Raw genomic sequence first — 24,537 nt, forward strand, 5'->3', positions numbered from 1 at the left:
TTCTTTATCTTAGTAAATTAAGCACGGATGACTCGAACACTGTTGAATCGAATACTGCGGTTGTGTCGAATATATTTTGTGGTCCCTCCCTTCTAAACTATACCAAAATTTCCATTTTTGTGTCGAACATCGAGGCGTCATGCTGTCTCAGGTAAAATTTGCTGGCCTCGTCTGATTGACCGAGTGTGACCGATCACCCGTAACGGTGTAAACAGAGCCTATTATTAGTTTCCGGCTGTCGGTTACGCATCATCCCATTGTTTATACAGGTGCTCAGGTGAAGTAAAACGTTCAGGTATACATAACTAAGAATAAAATGTGCACGATTTAGTCTACAAACCAATATGTGTTCTGTTTACTGTTTTGATGCACAAGGCCGCCGAAAAAAATAAGGAAAAAGTAAACGATAAATTACATATCTTCCATCGAAAAATGCAAAGAAAAATACCTGTCTGTCATTGATTTATCTATATATGCCTAAATTCTGAATACGACGATGCAATAGTAACAATGATATGCGGGATGTTTTTACTCTGTTCAAAAGATTGTGGCAATGCATGATTATGCAGCCGATAAAACACTGACCGCGGCCTTCACCTTTGATACAAAATCAGCACGCGTACGGTCGATCAATTTTCCCGGACGGTTTATTGTTTAATATTGTTAAATTGGAGAACAACATAAACGGATTTAAAGATAAATAATATGAGTACAATATATACATTTATATTCTTATAATATATGTAACGTTTTCATAGAATATTATGCTGTCATTTGCGACTCCCGTGTGTAAATCGTGTGTCTATGTCAAAGACTATTTTACGCATGAACTTTGTTTTTATCTGTAACTGTGCACAATATTGTTTATTAGATAAAGGAATAATTGTTATCATGTACAATTAATTAATTTCTTTGTTATTATGTATTGCTTATTTTCGACTATGTTATCATGCAAACACTTGTTCTGCATACAACCGATGATAGTCGGGTTTTGTCTCCGTATACAAACACGGATAAGTCGAACCATCGGATAAGTCGAATATTTTGCTTGGTCCCGTCGACTTCGACTTATCCGAGTTTTACTGTATTATCTATCTACTCAGACTTGTCGTAGTCTCCTCCACATCTATTATCTATCTACTCAGACTTGTCGTAGTCTCCTCCACATCTATTATATATCTACTCAGACTTGTCGTAGTCTCCTCCACATCTATTATATATCTACCCAGACTTGTCGTAGTCTCCTCCACATCTATTATATATCTACCCAGACTTGTCGTAGTCTCCTCCACATCTATTATCTATCTACCCAGACTTGTCGTAGTCTCCTCCACATCTATTATCTATCTACTCAGACTTGTCGTAGTCTCCTCCACATCTATTATCTATCTACTCAGACTTGTCGTAGTCTCCTCCACATCTATTATCTATCTACCCAGACTTGTCGTAGTCTCCTCCACATCTATTATCTATCTACCCAGACTTGTCGTAGTCTCCTCCACATCTATTATATATCTACTCAGACTTGTCGTAGTCTCCTCCACATCTATTATATATCTACCCAGACTTGTCGTAGTCTCCTCCACATCTATTATCTATCTACCCAGACTTGTCGTAGTCTCCTCCACATCTATTATATATCTACCCAGACTTGTCGTAGTCTCCTCCACATCTATTATATATCTACTCAGACTTGTCGTAGTCTCCTCCACATCTATTATATATCTACCCAGACTTGTCGTAGTCTCCTCCACATCTATTATATATCTACCCAGACTTGTCGTAGTCTCCTCCACATCTATTATATATCTACTCAGACTTGTCGTAGTCTCCTCCACATCTATTATATATCTACTCAGACTTGTCGTAGTCTCCTCCACATCTATTATCTATCTACCCAGACTTGTCGTAGTCTCCTCCACATCTATTATCTATCTACCCAGACTTGTCGTAGTCTCCTCCACATCTATTATATATCTACCCAGACTTGTCGTAGTCTCCTCCACATCTATTATATATCTACTCAGACTTGTCGTAGTCTCCTCCACATCTATTATATATCTACCCAGACTTGTCGTAGTCTCCTCCACATCTATTATCTATCTACCCAGACTTGTCGTAGTCTCCTCCACATCTATTATATATCTACCCAGACTTGTCGTAGTCTCCTCCACATCTATTACCTATCTACCCAGACTTGTCGTAGTCTCCTCCACATCTATTATATATCTACTCAGACTTGTCGTAGTCTCCTCCACATCTATTATATATCTACTCAGACTTGTCGTAGTCTCCTCCACATCTATTATCTATCTACCCAGACTTGTCGTAGTCTCCTCCACATCTATTATCTATCTACTCAGACTTGTCGTAGTCTCCTCCACATCTATTATATATCTACTCAGACTTGTCGTAGTCTCCTCCACATCTATTATATATCTACCCAGACTTGTCGTAGTCTCCTCCACAATCTATTATCTATCTACTCAGACTTGTCGTAGTCTCCTCCACATCTATTATCTATCTACACAGACTTGTCGTAGTCTCCTCCACATCTATTATCTATCTACCCAGACTTGTTGTAGTCTCCTCCACATCTATTATCTATCTACACAGACTTGTCGTAGTCTCCTCCACAACTATTATATATCTACCCAGACTTGTCGTAGTCTCCTCCACATCTATTATCTATCTACCCAGACTTGTCGTAGTCTCCTCCACATCTATTATCCATCTACTCAGACTTGTCGTAGTCTCATCCACATCTATTATCTATCTACCCAGACTTGTCGTAGTCTCCTCCACATCTATTATATATCTACTCAGACTTGTCGTAGTCTCCTCCACATCTATTATCTATCTACTCAGACTTGTCGTAGTCTCCTCCACATCTATTATATATCTACTCAGACTTGTCGTAGTCTCCTCCACATCTATTATATATCTACTCAGACTTGTCATAGTCTCCTCCACATCTATTTACTATCTACCCAGACTTGTCGTAGTCTCCTCCACATCTATTATATATCTACCCAGACTTGTCGTAGTCTCCTCCACATCTATTATCTATCTACTCAGACTTGTCGTAGTCTCCTCCACATCTATTATCTATCTACCCAGACTTGTCGTAGTCTCCTCCACATCTATTATCTATCTACTCAGACTTGTCATAGTCTCCTCCACATCTATTTTACATCTACCCAGACTTGTCGTAGTCTCCTCCACATCTATTATATATCTACCCAGACTTGTCGTAGTCTCCTCCACATCTATTATATATCTACTAGGACTTGTCGTAGTCTCCTCCACATCTATTATCTATCTACACAGACTTGTCGTAGTCTCCTCCACATCTATTATCTATCTACACAGACTTGTCGTAGTCTCCTCCACATCTATTATCTATCTACCCAGACTTGTCGTAGTCTCCTCCACATCTATTATCTATCTACTCAGACTTGTCGTAGTCTCCTCCACATCTATTATATATCTACCCAGACTTGTCGTAGTCTCCTCCACATCTATTATCTATCTACCCAGACTTGTCGTAGTCTCCTCCACATCTATTATATATCTACTCAGACTTGTCGTAGTCTCCTCCACATCTATTATATATCTACTCAGACTTGTCGTAGTCTCCTCCACATCTATTATCTATCTACACAGACTTGTCGTAGTCTCCTCCACATCTATTATCTATCTACCTAGACTTGTCGTAGTCTCCTCCACATCTATTATCTATCTATACCCAGACTTGTCGTAGTCTCCTCCACAATCTATTATATATCTACCCAGACTTGTCGTAGTCTCCTCCACATCTATTATATATCTACCCAGACTTGTCGTAGTCTCCTCCACATCTATGATTAACAAGTTTGTTATTTACATATTAATATTGTTACTAACACTACTTACCATTGGTCAGCTACAGTGTGAGTCTTCTTTGGCTTTTTGCTTCCTTGTTGAATTTTGGACTGTATATTTTCTCCAATTTCTTTCATTTCCTATTAAGTATGAAAATGTCTCATAACCCCCTGAGAAGTTTTTAGTTTTATAGTAGGCTTAACTTATAACTCTAGCACTTATTGAGCTCCATGATAAACTAAAATATTTCTGTCTGTCTAGAAAGTGTGAACACACTTTTTGCTATAATACACATGTTGTCTTCATTATGTTCCATACCCTAAGCCTTTGGGTAAAATATCATTTCCTGTATTGGCCTTCGACAGAAATTTTCTATCTCTTGGAAGATTACAATCCCTTAATCCTTACTTGAAAAAATAATTTTAATTGCATCTTTACAATTTACATGATTGCCCTTCTGTTCTTCCCCAAGGTAGAGGTACCTTCACTTAATTTAGGATTCAAAGCCCAAGAATGAGGCATATAAAATTTAGTCAAACATATCTCCAGTCATCACTAAATAATCATAGCTATCTTATATATATATATATATATTTTTTTTTTCACATTCTGAAATAAGTACAAGTAAATGGTGAGATGGCGTTGGCATTACAAGGGCTATTCCATTAAAATATCTACCTGACCCCAGGATTCCACAATAAATCACTTCTATACATGGATGGATCGCCTTCCTATTACTACATTGTACTATTCAATTTGTTAAATAAATTCTATAGGTCAAGGTGGTACACCTTAACCACACCTGGAGTCCTGGGGTGGGGTAGATGTTTTACTGGAAAAGCCCTTATTGAGAGAATGTGGTGACAAAAGGTAGGCAATTTTGTTCCAGTAATGATTGAAGTATGTTTTCTGACACTAGTAATAAGATTAGAACTACAGGGGGTTAACCTTTTCTCTGCGGCGCTGTTCAGCTAGCAACTGTTTCTTTGAAACTGCTTTTGGTTTCTCTCCTGGCATCTTACGGTTGGCTTTTTTCTTTGCTTTCTGAAAGTTAAATGTGCTTACATACAACAAGATGTCAAAGAGTTAGTCCAAAGTCAGCAAGCATGATAAAGTAAACATATATATTTTTTCTTTTTGAAATGGTCCCGTTGACTTTGATTTATCTAAGTTTTACTGTATACCGACCTATTGTCTTATACATTTAACTGTACCTAGCGGTCATCAAATACATTGTATTTATCACTTATCGTTTTTGCAAAATCTACATTTTGTGTTTAGTGCTTCTCATTTACCCGCATGCGATGATTATGTCTTTTCTTTGGATCCCTGGACTTTAGCCACTCATCATAGGAGTGAAATTTCTTCAGCTGAAATTATGAATTATATATCTAGATGTAACAGGTATTTCTATTTTTCCATTTACCTGTAGCAAAAGAGACACAAATTTACCAGTAGGCAAAATATTACAAGACACATACATAGTCTTCCACTGATAAAACATTCTGTTAAACATAACTGTACCTAACTGTATCTAAACATTTAGCACTTACCAACATATGGTAAAGTTGGCCGATTTACAAGGAAAATGGGGTATAGCACAAGCTGTATATATATAACATCACATGTGCAATGGCAGAATTTATATGACATAACTTTGACCTGCTTTTGTGACAGAACAGACTGACTGTATACAATTGATAAAATGCAATGTCACTATTTCCTTGGTAACAATGATAGTGACTTAAGTGACAGTGACTACAGCGGAACGTTTTATTTTGTTGTCAGTGACTACAATGGAACGTTTTATTTTGTTGTCAGTGACTACAATGGAACGTTTTATTTTGTTGTCAGTGACTACAGCGGAACGTTTTATTTTGTTGTATCTAATAACTTACATCCTCTTCTGTCAGCTCATAATCACTGTCTTCTGGTCTTCTGTATTTCTGCAAAGTGAATTAACTACTGATAAAAAGCATATATAAAACTAAATTATAAACTCTGTACATACTAAATTTTAAAATGTAGACTAAATTATAAACTATGTTCATACTAAATTATAAACAATGTAGACTAAATAATAAACTATGTACATACTTGGTCGATATTAACCTTCATTTAACCTGTTAACAAAGTCCCTTAATAATATTATTACAAAGGGAAATAACTCTGTAATTTACTGTCGATAATTTCCATATTCAAACTCTTCAAAGATCTTGTTGATATCGAACTGCATACCAAATTTTGAGTTTACCCAAGTTGTCATGTTCATAATGTAATTGTTAACATGCAGACAGATTGAATAATATCAGCCTTTTTAATTTTAGTATTAAAATAATTAATCACAAATTGACAAAGATAAGATGAACTGGTTTTTTTCCAGAGAATACATCTACTGTACCCTAAAGATGAAATCAAAGAAATTGTCCTCCTCCTGCTCCTCACGGGTGTACCTCTGATTGGGTGGCCTTTTCCTTGTCTGAAATCCTGTTATTGTTAAAAAAGCGGAAATACATTATAATAATTAAACAATGATTAAAGTACTATAGACTGCATTATACATTTATACCAAGGTATACATTAATGTACAAAGGACCAGTTTCTGAGTGGTTATTACAATATAATTAGCCAAAATTAATATTTCAATACTTATATAATTTAATCTTCCATGTAACAAGCATTTTCTTTGGTTTAAAAAATCATGTTATCAGCCTACAATATTTAAAATGATGTGACCATTTCTAACATCAGTTTTGAATTGCCGATACAGCAACATAGTAATTTCTATGAGAAATAGTAGATTAATCATAAGATATGTAACTGGAATACATATTTGTTTATGTATTGGAGCTGTAATACAAAAACAGGAGTTATACACTTTCATCATAAACAACATCACAGTTTATTTGGAGTAACAGCATTTTATATATCTGATATTAAATTAACAAAGTGCCTTCATTTATGAAAGAGACCACATGTACCAATAAGTGTACTAAGTTTTAAGACTATCACGATATATTAATGAAGTTGGTAGAATGAAGACGTAGAACATCTACACCTCGTATTTATAGTAGCAAACGAGTATCTAAGAGTGATCCCAAGGAGATTATGTAAGTGTATCTATTAAGTTTCTGATCAGGACAATCAGCTAATTAATGGAAGTCTGTTGAGCATGGTGTTCCAAAAATGAATCTGTATCAGTAATGACCTAATTTTGGACCAAGGTGATTGAAACGCAGACTCATACTAGAGATGATGGTTGTAAGTGTATGAAGATTTGAAGGGACAATTTAGTCAAGTTTGTTTACTTTTTTATCATTTCACAAATCATTTCATGAAAGTGTACTTCAGTACTTCTTATAAACTATCCTTGGCCATATACTGATACAAGTTTATGTTTTCCTTGCATTTTTTAATTAATTGCAAGGGGGATCATAATCGTATAACTATACAATTTACCGTATATGCAAATGAGCAAGCCGTCTCTACACACTTTGTATACATGTGTACAAGCGCAGCCCCGTCTCTTGACTGTAAACAACCTGGGTTGTAGGTCTCGTGCCAAACGGAGATAGTGAATGGATAAACAAAATATAGAGAATTACTGTTAGGACAGCAATATAACAGATGTGAGTTTTTCGAACGGTTTTGACAACAATAAAGAAGCTGCGAGCGAGTTTGCTGAGCTTGACCTACATGTAGCTAGATCTAGATCGGCCTACGGAGTTATGTTGAGGTGTGATATTTTTGTTCTGTACAACTTCCATTATCATAATTCCATTCATACTTGTTATAAGTATTGTTCTGTTTACATCATGGATGAAATAAATCACCCAGATGGGCGTTTGTTTGAACACGAATTCCCTTGCGGTGCCCATGGAATAAACATGTGTTTGGTCGATTTGAATTGTCAAAACAATAAATCATCATTGAATCTCTTAATTATGATACATGTAACAACTATTTGCCAAGCTTGTTGTTAAATCAAAATCCAAAGAAATCAGACTATAAGAGATCTACAGTGTCATCGCTTACAACCAACTCTAGATCTGTTCCCGCCAGACTGAGAGGGCGCAACATGTTGCACTATATTTGGAGTATCGCTATATTTGACGTAGGCTTTCCCAAAATTTAAACTGACCATAATGGACATTGGCCACGTAGCAAATAATTATTGACCGCAAATTATTTTGTCTGGATATATGTTTTATGGATTCTGCCTGAATTACAAAAAGCATGCTTGACTAAATTGTCCCTTTAAGACATTTGGATCATTAATTCGTACTAGAGATGATGGCTGTGAGTGTATGAAGATTAAAGACAATTGAATAATTAATTAAGTGGGTACAGCGACACTTGGTTACGTATACATACCTTTCTTTACGCCACCCCATGACTCCAGGTTTGGTTACAGGGTACAACTTATAGAATTTACCGAATAAATTACATAGAAGCAATAAGGCAATCCAACCATGGATCAACAGAAGTGATTTATATGGAGTCCTGGGGTCAGGTAGATATTTTAATGGAATAGTCCTAAAAGTCACCTCATACAATGATGTTTATGCATTAAAAAAGTGCTTGAGATATATGTGCACTCTTCTTACACCTGAGTTTTCAAGGCAAAATCCTTCAGGGGCTTTTCCTATGATATCAGTTTCTTAAACTGTAGGTAACAGTCAATGATACTTACTTCGCTTGAAAATAAACTCAGAAAAAACACCCATGAATATTCTTCCAAAGAAGAAAACCTGAAATCCAAACATGACTTCTTTAGATCTATAAAGTGATTTGGTACTGATGTTTCTCCGGACAATATTTTCGTTGAAGATTAATACTGCTGTCTAAATACAACTTTACTTCATTCTAAATACAGTATACCGTCTATCAGAGCAAACACTTGGAAGTTAACATTTACACCATTAAATTACATTGTATTATATTATAAATAATTCATCAACAACGAGCAATTATTTGGGTAACAAAAAAATATCTATAGCTTTCTTATGATTATGGATTGCAGCAAAAGTAAGCAGTTCTATTTTGACACTGGAGCAAGCAGAAAGAAATTACCATTCAATGGCTAGTCACTTACATTATCATCCATTTCTTCACTATCACTTTCAAAGTACCAATCATCTTCATCCTCATACTCATCATCATCATCTTCATCACTACCCTCATAATCACATCCACAGCCACAATGTGTGCAAAATGCCTCTCCTGATGAAAAAGTTAATATAGTATAAATAAAAGATAATTTACAAAAATATTTTCACATAATATTTTCAAAATTGGATTTACTCTAGTACCCAACTGGGTATTTTTTGCCTTTGTATATATAAATATGTGGTATCATTATACAAAGATAATGTTGTATTCTTTATGGTACATTAATCAAATAAATTTAGGAAATATAGTTCAGAATTTATCTTTTAACAAATCAATATAGACAAAGAAATCTCAATCAATTTTTCGGGAATTTTCAAATTTTAAAAAAGACACAAAAAAAGTTTCTGGCACATTTTCTCAGTGTATTTTTACCACCCCGTATGGTAGTATACTGTATTTGTATTTGTAAATCAAATATGTTGTATGTATCCAAATCGGTTATGAATATGAATCAAAAACATGAAAGCATACTCGATTTTGTCAGTTCCAAATATGCCTTGCTCAGCTCTTGAAATTTTTGTGTTGCGTCTGGGTCATTCAGGTTCTGAAATAATGCAAGTTACATTTTCCATATACCAAATATGAGCTAATTAATGATTACATATACAACTAGAGTACTATTTGGCAGAACATGATACACCCGTCCAATTACAACAAGAAATTAATTACAAATATCGAAATGCAAGATGAATGTTCTTATCAAAATGCCTTAGAGGAAGCACAATTTTATGCTATAGCAAAGTCTACAAAGATTGAAAGAAATAGGTTTAAAACTGAGAATGATCATGAGGATCTACAGAGTTAACATGCAAGGGCAGAAACAGTCAACTCATGATACCATTCATAACATGAAAAATCTTGAGTAGGAGCAGATTTCCATGAAAACTTAAACAAAAGTCAATTACTTTTGAAAAACACTGAAATCAAACTGCCATTCTGGAAAGTTTGGAAACACAACAACATATCATAATTATAAAGCCTAACAAGTTTAAAAGAGATTGATTGAAATTTTAAGAGCAAATCTCCGGTCAAAAGTCAAATACTGAAATTAAACAAAGGCCGATAACTTTTGCAGACTGCACATCAGGATTATAAAGCCTTCCAAGTTTAGAAGACATCGGTTAAAAACTGCAGGAGATTTCCAAACAAAGAAGTTCAGTAAAACTAGTTGAATCCAAGTGCTGTTGGTTAGGGAAACAAAGTCTTACATATCATGATGTTAAGCATACCAAAACATTTATGATGGACTGATCATGACACATGATACCATATCATAATACTCATGTTATTTGACAGGTGTATGAAAATCATTTGAAGAGGTTTCATGAATATATAATTTCAGGAGATTCTTGATATTATTTATCATTGAATTTCATTGCTATATTTTTGTTGTCAGGAAACAATAAATCCTACCTTATCTGGATGGTACATTAAGGCTAACTTTTTATATGCTTTCTTGATATCTTCTGAAAATAAAAACAAAAATAAAACATCAGTTAAATTCACTGCAATCTGATTAAAATCAGCTGTTATATATACATGGCTATGTTGTAGTATGTAGTAAATGTAGCCATGTAACAGCTGATTTTCATCAGATTAGATGAGCTGAAAAGATTATACAAAGTTTAAACATTTTGGCAACTTAACTAGAAAATATAAAAGACTATTATATTTTGGCTGTGGGGATTTGACACCCGAAACACGTACTGCAGTTAAGAAATGGATTTCTCTCAATTTCCATAATAGTAAACAAGTTAGTGTTACAAAATATAGTAGAATTTGTTTTTCCAATCCGAGTTGCCTGTTGATGTAAGGAAATAATCATATCTTAGAATAAATGCTGTATATGAATGATTATTTTGAAATGGTCGATTAAATTACTTTCACACAGAGAAAGTGTCTCCTATAATGAATTGATAATATAACGATAAGATAAAACAAATCAGATAAAAATTTCAACACAGTGCTGTACTTTGTACGATATAATACAAATAGCTCAAAATGATAAAAACGTGTATCGTTTAGAAATATAAACAAAAAAGATTCAACTTGACAAACTATTTCAATCAATAACGCTATAATGCTTTCAGGGCCATCTAATTCAATGTGCGTTTTGATCTATTAGTATTACTTAGTACGTATGTATATACAACTAAAATTCTTCACATGTCAATAAATTTTTTTTGTATTTATTGACATGTATTTCATCATTTTTTTTAATGTTCTATATATATATATACATACAAATGTATGTGTGTGCAGCATTTGTGATTAAAATTTTCTGCTAAACATGTTAACATAGAATTAAATTAGGTCCATTTTGGGCTTTGAAGATCATTTGTAGAGTTTTGATATAAACTGTATTCCAATCCATTTGACCTATTTAATTATTTTGTTCTTGGCCATCAACCCCTAGGGGTTAGAGAGAGCCGATATTACCATCTATAGTTTACATTTAACTGCAGCCATTTCATACCGACTGTGTGTAGTTAACATAAATATTGACACTTATCCTCCAACTTAAGGAAAACAAATATCAGTGAAGGATTAGTGTTAAAACTGTTTACAAATATATCAATACAGCACAATCACTTTTGGTTGTTTATCTCTAAAAATACTCAAGAGATGATATTGTACTAGCGGGACCGGACTGAGTCGATCATCAGTGACCAGGTACATGCAGCTCAATCCCAGGTTCGAACCCCACTCTGGCTGTACATTTTTCCACTCCTACTACATTTGGTGCCTGTGACTAAACCTTGTTTCAAGTGAGGTGAATACTTGACAAGGGGATACAGTTGTACCCGAACCTGGGTGGTGAGTTGTGAAGTCTTCGAGGTCAAAGACTTAAAAAAGGGAGGGAAGAGTGTAGTGGAACTAGACCGGGTCGACTATCGGCGAACAGGTAGCTCAATCGGTAGAGCATCCGGCTAGTATTCGGAGGTCCCGGGTTCGAACCCCAGTCTGGCCGTGTATTCCTACGTAATATTACATACAATGTGTAGTTTTAAGTATAAAGATATGCTTCAGACGATGTACATTAAATCAACTAAGTATTAAAAAATGACTGAATACAAAATATTAAAAAAACAAAACAAAAAAAAACGTACAATGGAAATATTTGGGACGAAACGACTAGGCCTACCCATCGGTGATCTCCCCTATTTTGTCAATATTTCCCAATTTTCTTGGGTTTTGCTTTTTTGTCATTCCATAAATTCAACATTTCTATCAACCTAATAACTCAATACATCACATAAAAATCATACAGGAAAAGACACTATACATGTGCATATCGATAAGCTGGTTTATTGGTTGGCAACAATTCACTTGGTTGCATTTTGCTATCTACTGTGGCGACATGCGGACCCTGAATAGTAAATGAGCTGACATTTCAACACAGATTACCCAAAATGTATTATTTTCTCTGATTACCATCAGTTGCATTTGTATCTAATTCAAAAACTTCTAAGTATTTCTGTCTTGCAGCCTCCCTTTTTAGCGCCATTTTTTCGTCTGTTTCATCACATGATCAGCATAGGGCGACACCTATGATGTTTACAAAATTAGTTCACGCGAGATAACTCTAACTTAACTAAAGGAATCATGGAAGCGAGACCGACGCTCTACGCCAAATAAGGTATAGCCACAGACATAGCTTAATTAATTCTTTTGAGGTCGGTATCTCGGATTATATATTATTATGTTTAGCTGTCATGACCTTGAGTACTAGTATATCGATTATGGATAATGGAGGCTGATCACTCGATGGCCTGGATTGTGGAACCAGAGACTTGTAGGCTATATCACATGTGATATATACAAGTCTCTGGTGGAACATATACACAAGCACGAACACACACACACACATGTTACACACACAAGAAAAAAAAAGGAAAACTTCATGATTGAAATATTGCTATATAACGCATACATATGATATGAAATAGCATGTAACGTTACGTACCTCTCTTTGACTATTTGTATAGCTAAATATCTTACTTTATTTCTGAACTTGTATACTTTGTTCCAGAACCCAGGAAACCCTGAGAAAGTACAATAAAGTGTTGAGGTATTAATTTAAATTTATGTAGATCTAACATGGCATTATATATATATAATAATAGAAATATAAAAAAAATAATATTGATAACAATCATATCATTGGTCCCCGTGATTTGGTGTACGCCGCACCCGGTCCCGGACCCGATCCCCGTACCAGGAATATTGATGTTATTTTTTTTCTCAACAACGACTTAATGAATAAATCTCATGTTTTTCTTGTAAATCCAGATTTATATTTCCAAAATCTGACATTTAAAATAAAATGGAAATAATACCTACAACTTTAGTAATCGTCGATTTACATTTTTCAGGGTGTGATTTTGTGTACGCCGCACTCAACCGTGAAAAATTACGGTTTTTAGCTGTTTATTCGTAAACAAGGGTTTATTTTTATGATATTTTCGATTCCATACTTCAAGTAAACCTAGTTGTTGATACAAATATAAGTTTTGATTACAAATTCTACTTATTTCATTTCAAATCTTGCCTTTTTTGAGATCGCGGCGATGATCACGGGGGTTTTTGTTTACGCCCGGTCCCGTACCAAGGGCAGACTACTCCCGATCCACCGTGCTAGGACTACTGGTTTATGAGTAGCGTGTATTGTGTAATACCAGATATTTATACATGACTTTTAGTCTAGATACATTAGTAATCAATTATATCGGACGATGTTTTTGTGATGTTAGTGAAAGATTTCGCGAAAATTACAAAAGTGAAAAAGCGAGAAAAAAAAATAATATTGTGTATACTACGAATATTTATATATAGTTATACACCAAGTGCAATCTGGTATCTATACAAATACAAGCATATCAATCTTTAATTGAAGTATACAAAATGATCAGTGGAATATAGACATTGATTTAATTTGCTGAACTGTGTTTAATTCACATAATTGTACATTATGTACTCATTAAATTCATTAGATTTGTGTTCAGTTGTCTGTATAACCTTAATTAATCAGTGATTGTGAGATTATCCAAACACACCTAACGCCACCAGCCGCTGTTATCTGGTAAGAAAAAGATTAATAGACTTATATTACTAATTGTTTGTTTAGAGAGTCAGATACTGAACAGCTGATCAGTTTGGTAATCCGATAATTTTGATTAGTTATCTCATGTTGGAAAAAATCAATTAAATTCATCCAACCAATGAAATGACTGCAATTCAGCCACAATACCAATCACCTCAAGATTAAGGGGTTAGTACCTAAGTATGACATTTGCGTCATCCACTGTGGTGCTAACAATCTTGGCCGTGATCCTGTCCCCATCGTCCTGCAGCGGTTTCAGCACCTGTGCGAGAGGATTTGGAAAGTGTCGCCGACTATGCAGATCGGTGTTTAAGAGGAATCAAACAGAGCAACAAGTTAAGGGTAGCTTACAGGGTAGGGCTAATCTTAGGTCCCCTTCTCAAGTTAGGTATCAGTTAAGGCTAGCAAGGAATGAGAAACGTCTTAGCCATGATGAGTTGTACGGTACTTTAGAGCTTATGTATCACTTAGATGGTTATATTCATGATTTGGCTATAGGTCCAGATCTTAGGTGTGTTTTAGGTGTTCAGGAATTATTGAGCGAGTTAAATTTATTATTACAAGTTGAATCTGACGAGAAGTTGTACATGTCGTATGACACAACCTTTCAAGTAAGAGATTTTTATGTTTCAGCTTTAGTATTTAGACATGTTTTATTTCAAAATAATAAAACCATTCCTGTAGCTTTTTTCATTCATGATAAGAAATCTACTAGGATTCACGAATTTTTTTGGCGGTGTATCAAGTCTCTTATTCCTAATTTATCGAAGGGTAGTCATGTCATTGTTGTAGACAGGGAATTAGCCATAAAAAATGCCATACTGATTGTATGAGACGTCATCTTGTTGAATGCATTTCAAATGGTAGATTTTCAAAATTTCCAAGGAAAAAAATCAGTAAATATAGGAAAAAGAAGAATTCTCAAACTTTATCCTTTGATATTTTTATGGATTGTGAATCCGAGGGATGTCATCTTTCTAATGTATTTGACGATATGGTCACTTGTGACGCTGGCTGTAACAGATGGTTTCATAATAGATGTGTCAGTGATAAGTCAGGTTTACATTTTTCAAGGGATAGTTTTGTTTGGCATTGCAGTAAATGTTCCTAGGCAAACTAGGTAGGTACAGTGTAGGTAGGTAGGTAGGTAGGTTAGGTTAGGTTAGGTAGGTTAGGTTAGATTAGGTAGGTAGGTCGTAGGTAGGTAGGCAGGTAGGTAAAACAAATGGGCTCTTTGTAGAACTGTGTCCTCGTCGCAGAGCTCGGTAACATTCTTTATAGGATGGCTGAAGGTTCTACACATTTTAGATAAAGACATTAACATTCATAAGACAGGGTGCCATATAACATCTGGTATATGTATACAGACAATACACGCTACTCATAAACCAGTAGTCGGGGCCGCGGTGGCCGAGTGGTTAAGGTGTCCCGACACTTTAACACTAGCCCTCCACCTCTGGGTTGCGAGTTCGAAACCTACGTGGGGCAGTTGCCAGGTACTGACCGTAGGCCGGTGGTTTTTCTCCGGGTACTCCGGCTTTCCTCCACCTCCAAAACCTGGCACGTCCTTAAATGACCCTGGCTGTTAATAGGACGTTAAACAAAAACAAACCAAACAAACCAAACTAAACCAGTAGTCCTAGCACGGTGGATCGGGAGTAGTCTGCCCTTGGTACGGGACCGGGCGTAAACAAAAACCCCCGTGATCATCGCCGCGATCTCAAAAAAGACAAGATTTGAAATGAAATAAGTAGTATTTGTAATCAAAACTTATATTTGTATCAACAACTAGGTTTACTTGAAGTACGGAATCGAAAATATCATAAAAATAAACCCTTTTTTACGAATAAACAGCCAAAAACCGTAATTGTTCACGGTTGAGTGCGGCGTACACAAAATCACACCCTGAAAAATGTAAATCGACGATTACTAAAATTGTATGTATAACTTCCATTTCATTTGAGATGTCAGATTTTGGAAATATAAATCTAGATTTACAAGAAAAACATGAGATTTATTCATTAAGTCGTTGTCGAGAAAAAAATTAATATCTATATTCCTGGTACGGGGATCGGGTCCGGGACCGGGTGCGGCGTACACGAAATCACGGGGACCCATATCATTCTAATTTATAACATCATACATTTATTATTACAGTATATGCCAGACATTGAACATAAAAATATGTGATATATATTTCAAATTATTGAACATATACATGTAGAGTGTACTTGTTTAAAAGTATAGAGTATTATGAAACAATTAATGGCAGAATTTCATGTATGTATTAAATCAGATTAAATTTAAAGCTAAAATATTGTTTCAATAAGAATACAAATGTATGAATAAGAATATGATATTGATAATGAAACAATATGACATTCATTGCATATGCATGTAGAATAATGTCACAATATACATGTACATATGTTTACCTTATCTTATTCACTTTGTAGGAATCGAACCTGACAATATTAAGTTGTTGAAAGAAATTCATCTTAACTACACAATCATGGAAAGAAGTGATTACAGGAACTTGTTTGTTCTGAAGAAAGGAGCATGCACACCCTCTAGTGAACAGCCTACTAGTGTGTCCACTACCTGTCCAAGACATTGTGACACAGAAAAATTAAAGAGGGGACAGTTGTTCTTCCAGAGAAATATCTCCAACTGTGTATTTGCGATGTTATGCTCTCTAGTGTGTGGTTTGAGTATCCCCAATCTACTTGATCCGTTGGTGTTCACAAAAGTATCTGATACCCCCAAGAAGTCTCTTTATCGCTATATACAGACCCTTGTGCATGTTATAAGGTGGCATTTGAGTGATCTGTGGAAAGCAGATTCGCCTGCTAAAATATCTATTGATCAGGTTAGAAAAATGCATAATGCAGTAGCTGAGGCCATGGCAAAACAACAATCAGATGGGAAGGTGTACTTGTCCCAATATGACATGTCTTTAGTACAGTGTGGATTTGTTGGAGCTATTGTTTTACATCCACACAGTTTTGCCATTCAACACACTGTTAATGATTTAGATGATTTTGTTTATCTCTGGGGATTCATTGGAAGTCGTCTTGGAATAACAGATCAGAACAATATCTGTCTACGGGACTACCACGAAACATTTGCTATCTGCAAACAAATTGAAGACAGTGTTCTATTACCAGCATTAAAAAATCCACCGAAAGATTTTGATTTGATGGCAAAGGCTTTTACAAATGGTTTGAATAGATTACACAAAGTGAGTTTATACACACCAGAAGCTGTGATCAACTTTGTACTGGATATAATGGGTCAGAGTAGGAAGCACCAATCCATCACAAATGAGATAAGGATTTTGATTTTCAAGTTCTTGATTAGATTAAAATTGTACTTACCAGGATTTCAATTTTTAATTAATAAACTTGTTATGCTCTTTTATACTTCGGTGACCAGAAATGAAAAGAAACAGCGGTAAAGAATTGCACAAAAATATACAAGATGTCAACATTTTGAAATTTGCTCCCTGACTTTTCATTTGTTGATTTAAGTGTTTACTGAACCATAGTATAATTTGATCCAAGTCCTGAAAATTATGACCATAACATTCCTAGGATACTTGCCAATCATATAACATTGTGAAGTATTTAATTGGAATCAAATTGATTCCTCATGAAGATTCCTCTTGTGTTTGTTTGCAATTAATTACAATGTTTGAAAGAACAACATAATTGTTAAAAACATGACCTATATAATACATATTTTGGTCAATGCAGAGACATCATATATATGTCTCTGGTCAATGTAAGGATCCTTATGCCACACTGTACAGTTATGAATGAATAAAGGTGTATTTTACAATGAAAGCTGTAACAATGATTTATATGATTTGAATGAAATCAGCAGAATTAATAAACAGAAATGAATTGCAGCATTCAAATCTTGATGTGTTTTTATCTTAGTTTTGGTTTTTAGAAGTCAAACCGAAAGTAGAACAAAACCCACTAGAGTTATCGCCCTTCAACAGGAAACGTTGCACAATGTCAATGACACCGTGAAACCGCCATGATAAAGACATGCACACATTGTGATACCACTTCAGCTCCCAGACAAGGCCCATTTCCTGTTTAAACTGTAATTATATTCTGAACAATATATTTATTAATATGTCTCGGCTATTTTCTGATATTATTAGCGATTTCTTCGTAATTAATGAAGTTATGAAACGGCTTTTTATTTTACCTTGACCTTTCCATAGCTAGCAAACTGGGCTATTTTAAAAACCACGTGAAACGGCTGATGACATTTTGCTGGGAATTAACATTGTTTCCTCACTGCCAAATATATGCTGTGTATTGTTTCCTCACTGCCAAATATATGCTGTGTATTGTCGAAACTCTTAAAATACGTTCATTTGGATTTAATTTTTACATGTATACAATATGCTATAGCTTAAATGGAAGATGAGAAAGTATACGTTGTGTAACAACAGGTTGATAATTCATTCACGAAAGTAGTTGTTATTGTGTGTATTGGGATGGTCATCTATGGAAAATGCTTTCAAAATTAACTAAAACACATCTTCTTGTTAGGTTGCCAAGGTTATTCCTAAATGGAAGCTGTATTATGGATGTGATAAAAGATCCCAATGGACCGAGATTAGATGACACTTCAACTACAAAGTCTCAAAAAAGGAGGTACAGCAGTGGAAGCAGTTCCTCTACTTCACAACAGGCATGTACGTCAGAAGTGATCAAGGATCAGATGAGACATGACGACCCAGCGATAATCGACTTAACTTTTGATGACCAAACCATCATTGATTTAACGGTTACTAGTAGTAACTTGGAAACAAACACTCCAAACTTAAAACACAGAGATCTAGAAAAATCTGCAGTGAAACAGGACAATTCAATGGGGCCACTGTTCTCAAGACTGAAGGAAAGCAAACATTTCCAAAGAGAGTCTCCTTCAGGTTTCCCAGAACAGTTGGAAAGATTCAGTGAGCATGAAAACAGAACAAGCCAATGCTCACTAAACCCTCCATCTAAGAAGCACAAAACAGATGAACAAAACATAATCCCAGGTAAGTTACAGATTGAATAGGACAAGGAAAGGGGAACACTGGTAACTTTGTTAACAACCTCTTTAATTGGTTTGTACCCTGCTTTCTTGGTCTGAATCCAGGTTACCATTAATTAACAAAGAGGATTGTTGAATTATGTAGTTCATACAAAAGTTATTAACACACATAAATATATCCATATATCAGTGTACCATATGTGTCTTAATTTGACTAGGGAGTCCACTAAAATTTTGAATTAATGATTACATTGTTAAACCCAAGTACTTGTATGCAGTGGTTATAGTTTAATTTCTACCACAGGTGCTATAGGTAGTACTTAAAGGTGCATCTATATAGTTAAGTGCAGCTACATCCATCCAGATTTTGGAGGTTATCTATATATTTCTTTCTCAGCATTTGGCCTATTTTCTTGCCTGAAAAATAAATCAATAAATGCACTTGTTGGAAGTTTCTATGTCAAATAAAATATCCAATTATATAACCTGGTATGCGATATATTAACTTGTAGAATTAGCCAAGGAAAATGATGTTGAAGCTCGTCCATACAAGTCACAACGGAAATGGGAGTGGACATCCATCGGGAGGCAGTGTTTATTTGAAAATCGTCGCTGCAGTGGCACAGACTTTACTGTCATGTCCTATAATGTTTTGGCCCAGAACTTGCTCCATGACAACATGTATTTGTATTTAAACTCAGAAGAAAAGCATTTGCAGTGGGATTATCGCAAGCACATTCTTTTGCGGGAGATCAAAGAACATTTACCTGATGTAAGTATGAAAATGAATATCTCCTAAATGCCTTAGTCTTATTGCCATTTTCATGGACAAGTTAACCCAGTACAGAATTACTTTCTTTGCAATGCTATTTCTCGGTAATATATCTTTGAAAAGTTTCCTATTTTGTGAAGTGACTGTCAAAACCTTGTTTTAATTCAACATGTAATATGAGTTTAAAAACAGAAAACTGGAATGCTCAATCAAGAGCATTAAAAAAGATAAATATTAAAGGTAATTAATATAGTTTGATCTGTTAAGATCATCTTTATACAATATGGATTTTCATTGTAATCTGAAAATGTGATTCAGGATGATGAATCCTGCATATTTGTTCTGCAGATTTATTACATGGTTTCTTTAGATAGTGTTAAGAACCAAATTCAATTAAGTCATTATAGCACCTATATTTGATTTGTGACTCGGTGTGTATATGACTTCTATTTAAAAACTACTGTAGAGCCAACTTTGGTTCAAAGTGTGTTGGTTGATAAAAGGAGTGCTGCAGGGATCTGATATGGTCAGGAAATAATAAACCAATTGTCCTATGATTTTTTTTTCAGATTCTTTGTCTACAGGAGGTAAACTTGGAACATTACAAATCATTTTTCATACCAGAACTAGCAGAGTTAGGTAAGTGCTAAATGAAATGATTAATAATTAAGTCAAGGATATATATGTTAAAAGGACAATTTATATTTTTTGAATGCCAATTAATTGTTCTTGTGAGACAAAGCTTTTTAATTGAGATTTTTGTGCTATAAAGCAGAAACTCAGCTTTATTTATTAACTACGAATGTAGATTTTTACTGATATGTTCATTGTCTCAAGTTTTACAAAAAAAAAACAAAAAAAAAACAACATTATCATAATACATCTTTTTATGTACAGGTTACAAAGGAGAGTTCCAGAAGAGGACAGGTAATGACAAGTTCGATGGCTGTGCAACATTTTACAATACAAATAGGTTCAAAATGGTCAAATGTTGGCATTTGTGCTATCACAGACAGTACAGAATCCTAGACCGTGACAATGTTGCAGTGATATTGAAGCTGCAGCCAATCACTAAACAGAAACATTCACCTGAGATTTGTGTAGCCAACACCCATCTTCTCTTTAACCCAAGACGAGGAGACGTCAAGTTTGCACAGATGGTTCTCCTTCTGGCAGAGATTGACAAATTGACAAGCACATTAACTAGTGATGGTCAGACATCTCACATTCCTACCATTGCTTGTGGTGACTTTAACTTGGTGCCCAAAAGTGATTTGTACAAGTTCCTGGTTGAGGGGTACATCCACTTTGAGGGTCTTCTGGCAAATACTCTATCTGGTCAAAGAGGAGGTAGGCGAGGAAGGGACACATACCTGGATAGTAATTTCCTTCCTTCAGAATTGAATATATCGAAATACTGTACATACTCTAAAGACAGTCAGTTAGACTTATCACCTTCAAATCAAAAATCACAGGATTGCTCTCAGAATGAAATGTTTTCATGTTCTTCACAATTGGTTCCTTCCTCTATGCAAAGATCAACATCAGAGATGGGACAGGGTAGTGGGTGTCTGTGGCACAATCTTAAGCTTGTATCTAGTTACAAACACAGGATTGAGCGACTAGGCAAGTCTGCCCAGGAGGTGACAACATACCATGGACATGACAGTGCCATTGTGGATTACATCTTCTACAACATCACTGACAGAGATGCTAAGAAAGGAAAACTTGCATTATTGGGACGCTGGGGACTCTTATCAGAAAAAGAACTGTGTCAGATTGGGACTTTTCCCTGTAAAAACCATCCCTCTGACCATCTCCCTCTCATCAGCAGATTTCTGCTAGAATGATCTGGTCTGAAGCTTTAAGTTGAACAGTAACAGCAAATCTGTGTTTTACACTTTAATGTTGGCATGTGTCAAGGTTTGGACTGTGAATAAGCATATTTTATTGCTAAATGATGTGGCATAAGGCTTATTAATGGAGTTCAGAAAAGAGCGGAAGGGGCGTGGGACAAATGAAAAGTCCTGTCTCCTGTACATGTGGAAGACGGAAATTCTCTTGCTGTAATGTTAGAATGAAAACAGTATACTGTTGATGTGGCAGGCTATATTTAAATACTCCAATAACATGTGGTTGTCCTCAAATTTTCTTTGCATCCTTCATTTGCTGAATGAATCTATGATATAAAATCTGATAAAATCAGTAGTTCATGGCCGTTTATGTACCACGTGTAAATCATGTTAGGCATAGCACATAATATGCAAAGTCATGAACCAATGATTTTAATCAGATTGATGTCATGAGGGTCTGAATTAGGAATATGGGGACAATTATAACATAATCTGTGATATCCAATATATTTATTGAGTGTCTGATCTAGTTCATGAAATACTCTTCAAAAGCATATAGAATTTATTGTGAAATTTAGAGCACCTAGCAATTGCTATCCAAATAAAAAAAGAATTAAATGCAAACAGCCTTTAAAGCAACTTTCCTGTCTAAATGATATTATATTTTTCATAATTACAATGTATTTCAGCATATTGTAGCATAGAACAACCTGAAAGACTTTGCTAGCAAGTGTATATTGTTTTTCAGCTTATGTGTTAGGTAAATAAAAGTTTCAAAAGACTTGGAGAGAGATTTAAAACAATCACAAAATATTTATTTCATTAGAATATTAATCAATATTCCGTTATAAAGGGAATTTATATTAAACAGGCAAACTTCTTTATAAGTGTAAGGTTTACAATTGGAAAAAAGTATTTTTGTTACATGCATTACAGTTAAATTCTAATAGTATTTTTTGATGTAATTACACTTAACAGTTAGTATTTTTTTAAGTAAGTGTGAATCCTGTCACTATGTTAACAAAGCATATTACTGAATAGATGTTTTTGAAAGTGACAGTGAACACGTATGGGTTATTTACCTATAGCTAAGTACTTGGATTTTCTATCCCCTTAATTATCCACTATCATCTTAATCTAGGAGAACAATTGTTTACTAGTAAACATAGTTGTAAAATACATAAAGCATGATAGACTTTAAATATATAGATTTCTGGCAGCTAATTAATTCACAATGTGTCTGTATACTTTACTTGACTCAGCTGAACTGTCATAGTTTTTTACTGTAATACGCCGCATTTCTTTGCTTCCTTCATACAATCTATACCCATGTTTCCTTACATTTATAAAAGGATTGGCTTCTATTTGCAACCCCAACCAAAATAAGAAAAAATGTCAGAAAATGTATTTTATGATGGAATGAACTATAAAGCTGTATAGACTCACTGTGGTATTCTTGGGAGGAGTTGGGGATGGGGCAAAGATGTGCCTAAAAGCCTATATCAATGGCCTATTTGAATTGATTAAGTCTCACTTAATAAGTCTGTGCCAAGCTTTACAGTAACATTGTATTTAGTTTGTAAATTAGTTTTGAAACAGTAATAGATGCCATTTCATCACATTACCAAAACTACTTTTATATGAAAAGCACATTTTCTCTGACCATATATAGTCAACATCTTATCAATATGATCTTGGGTGTCTCATTTAAATCGCACGATCCATGTACCTAGTGCAAAAAAACTAAAGTAACGTTACAGGAGAGATCTGATTTTAATTAAATGTTGCATTCTTCAATGCAATATCCCACCATTCACGATGTCATATATAAGTATTGTCTCGAGTGCAATGTCAAAATGGATAACAATACATTGGTGTATTTCACTGTATAAAATGAACTTATAGAAGTGATGAAGGGATTTGTACTTCATCTGTACATCTGTACACCTTTAATTTGTACTACATCTGTACATCTTTGTACTACAATAGTACATCTTAAATTTGTATTACATCTGTACACCTCTGTACTACATCTGTACATCTTTGATTTGTACTACATCTGTACACCTCTGTACTACATCTGTACACCTTTGTACTACATCTGTACACATTGTACTACATCTATACACCTTTTATTCCCCTGTCATGGAGGTCTGAGACATAGGATACTGATATTTTGCTTTGAAAGATTTTTAGGGTCTAACATCAAAACTGTGTAGTGAAATTTGCTTTGAAATATTTTTTGGTCCACATATCTAAATGGTGTAAAATTTAACATCACTGCATGTTCTTTCAAATAGTATTTTGTTCTTAGTCATTTTCAAATTATCATAGCAAATCCATTGTGTACAATATTTATTTTGTTATTGGCAAAAGTCAGATGGGATTGAATTTCTTTCATACTTTTATGTTATTAAATTCTTGTATTATTTTTCCAGTAGTAAAATAACTACTTATTGCTAGATTCCTTTTGTTTCATTGATTATTATTTAATGTATAAAAAATACATTGTTGATGTTAAGAATGCTCATTATCAGAATTTGTTATTAAAATGGTAAAAAGACGTTTATTAATTAACTGTTTGTTTTACAGAATCTGATGTATTTTTGAAAGATAAATAAAACTCAATTTGTTTCATCGTTAGACTTTTGTGGTCTGTCCACAAAAAATCTGCATTACACGAAAAGTTCCACCAGATACCTTTATAGTTT

At 34.6% G+C, this 24,537-nt stretch overlaps 3 protein-coding genes across 5 annotated transcripts in view; 2 read left to right on the plus strand and 1 right to left on the minus strand.

Annotated features, from left to right (window-relative positions):
• LOC117324458 overlaps window positions 1-12,597 on the minus strand; it is a 28,706-nt gene extending 16,109 nt beyond the window's left edge. For both annotated transcript variants that reach the window (XM_033880324.1, XM_033880325.1), the window contains exons 1-10: window positions 12,472-12,597; window positions 10,450-10,502; window positions 9,508-9,580; window positions 8,960-9,087; window positions 8,558-8,615; window positions 6,266-6,351; window positions 5,763-5,810; window positions 5,160-5,234; window positions 4,813-4,908; window positions 3,916-4,004 (exon numbers count right to left, since the gene is read on the minus strand). In XM_033880324.1, coding sequence (XP_033736215.1) covers window positions 3,916-4,004; window positions 4,813-4,908; window positions 5,160-5,234; window positions 5,763-5,810; window positions 6,266-6,351; window positions 8,558-8,615; window positions 8,960-9,087; window positions 9,508-9,580; window positions 10,450-10,502; window positions 12,472-12,544 — 779 coding nt within the window. In that variant the 5' untranslated portion in view covers window positions 12,545-12,597. The remainder of the gene's footprint in view (window positions 1-3,915; window positions 4,005-4,812; window positions 4,909-5,159; window positions 5,235-5,762; window positions 5,811-6,265; window positions 6,352-8,557; window positions 8,616-8,959; window positions 9,088-9,507; window positions 9,581-10,449; window positions 10,503-12,471) is intronic.
• Window positions 12,598-12,617: 20 nt separating this feature from the next.
• Window positions 12,618-18,053, plus strand: LOC117324460. The gene is made up of 3 exons (XM_033880328.1): window positions 12,618-12,676; window positions 13,070-13,108; window positions 16,597-18,053. The coding sequence occupies exon 3, from the start codon at window positions 16,653-16,655 to the stop codon at window positions 17,595-17,597; it is 945 nt and encodes a 314-aa protein (XP_033736219.1). The 5' UTR covers window positions 12,618-12,676; window positions 13,070-13,108; window positions 16,597-16,652; the 3' UTR covers window positions 17,598-18,053.
• Window positions 18,054-18,133: 80 nt separating this feature from the next.
• Window positions 18,134-22,868, plus strand: LOC117324459 (protein angel homolog 2-like). 2 transcript variants are annotated; one of them, XM_033880327.1, is made up of 5 exons: window positions 18,134-18,253; window positions 18,712-19,205; window positions 19,714-19,973; window positions 20,543-20,612; window positions 20,871-22,868. In XM_033880327.1, exons 2-5 carry the CDS (start codon window positions 18,746-18,748, stop codon window positions 21,821-21,823), a joined length of 1,743 nt encoding a protein of 580 aa, XP_033736218.1. In that variant the 5' UTR covers window positions 18,134-18,253; window positions 18,712-18,745; the 3' UTR covers window positions 21,824-22,868. The 2 variants fall into 2 exon arrangements, with proteins under 2 accessions (XP_033736218.1, XP_033736217.1); XM_033880326.1 differs by lacking the exon at window positions 18,134-18,253 and having other exon boundaries at window positions 18,294-19,205.
• Window positions 22,869-24,537: the final 1,669 nt, after the last annotated feature.

The sequence above is a fragment of the Pecten maximus genome, chromosome 3 (assembly GCF_902652985.1).
Source record: "Pecten maximus chromosome 3, xPecMax1.1, whole genome shotgun sequence".
Lineage (NCBI taxonomy): Eukaryota > Metazoa > Mollusca > Bivalvia > Pectinida > Pectinidae > Pecten > Pecten maximus.

Bases quoted from the DNA above. Each gene is read 5' to 3' on its own strand.
- LOC117324460 (XM_033880328.1), top strand. From the start codon at position 16,653: ATGGAAAGAAGTGATTACAGGAACTTGTTTGTTCTGAAGAAAGGAGCA.
- LOC117324459 (XM_033880326.1), top strand. From the start codon at position 18,674: ATGCTTTCAAAATTAACTAAAACACATCTTCTTGTTAGGTTGCCAAGG. The intron at 19,206-19,713 runs GTAAGTTACAGA...ATTAACTTGTAG, and splicing joins TGAACAAAACATAATCCCAG to AATTAGCCAAGGAAAATGAT. The intron at 20,613-20,870 runs GTAAGTGCTAAA...TTTTATGTACAG, and splicing joins ACCAGAACTAGCAGAGTTAG to GTTACAAAGGAGAGTTCCAG.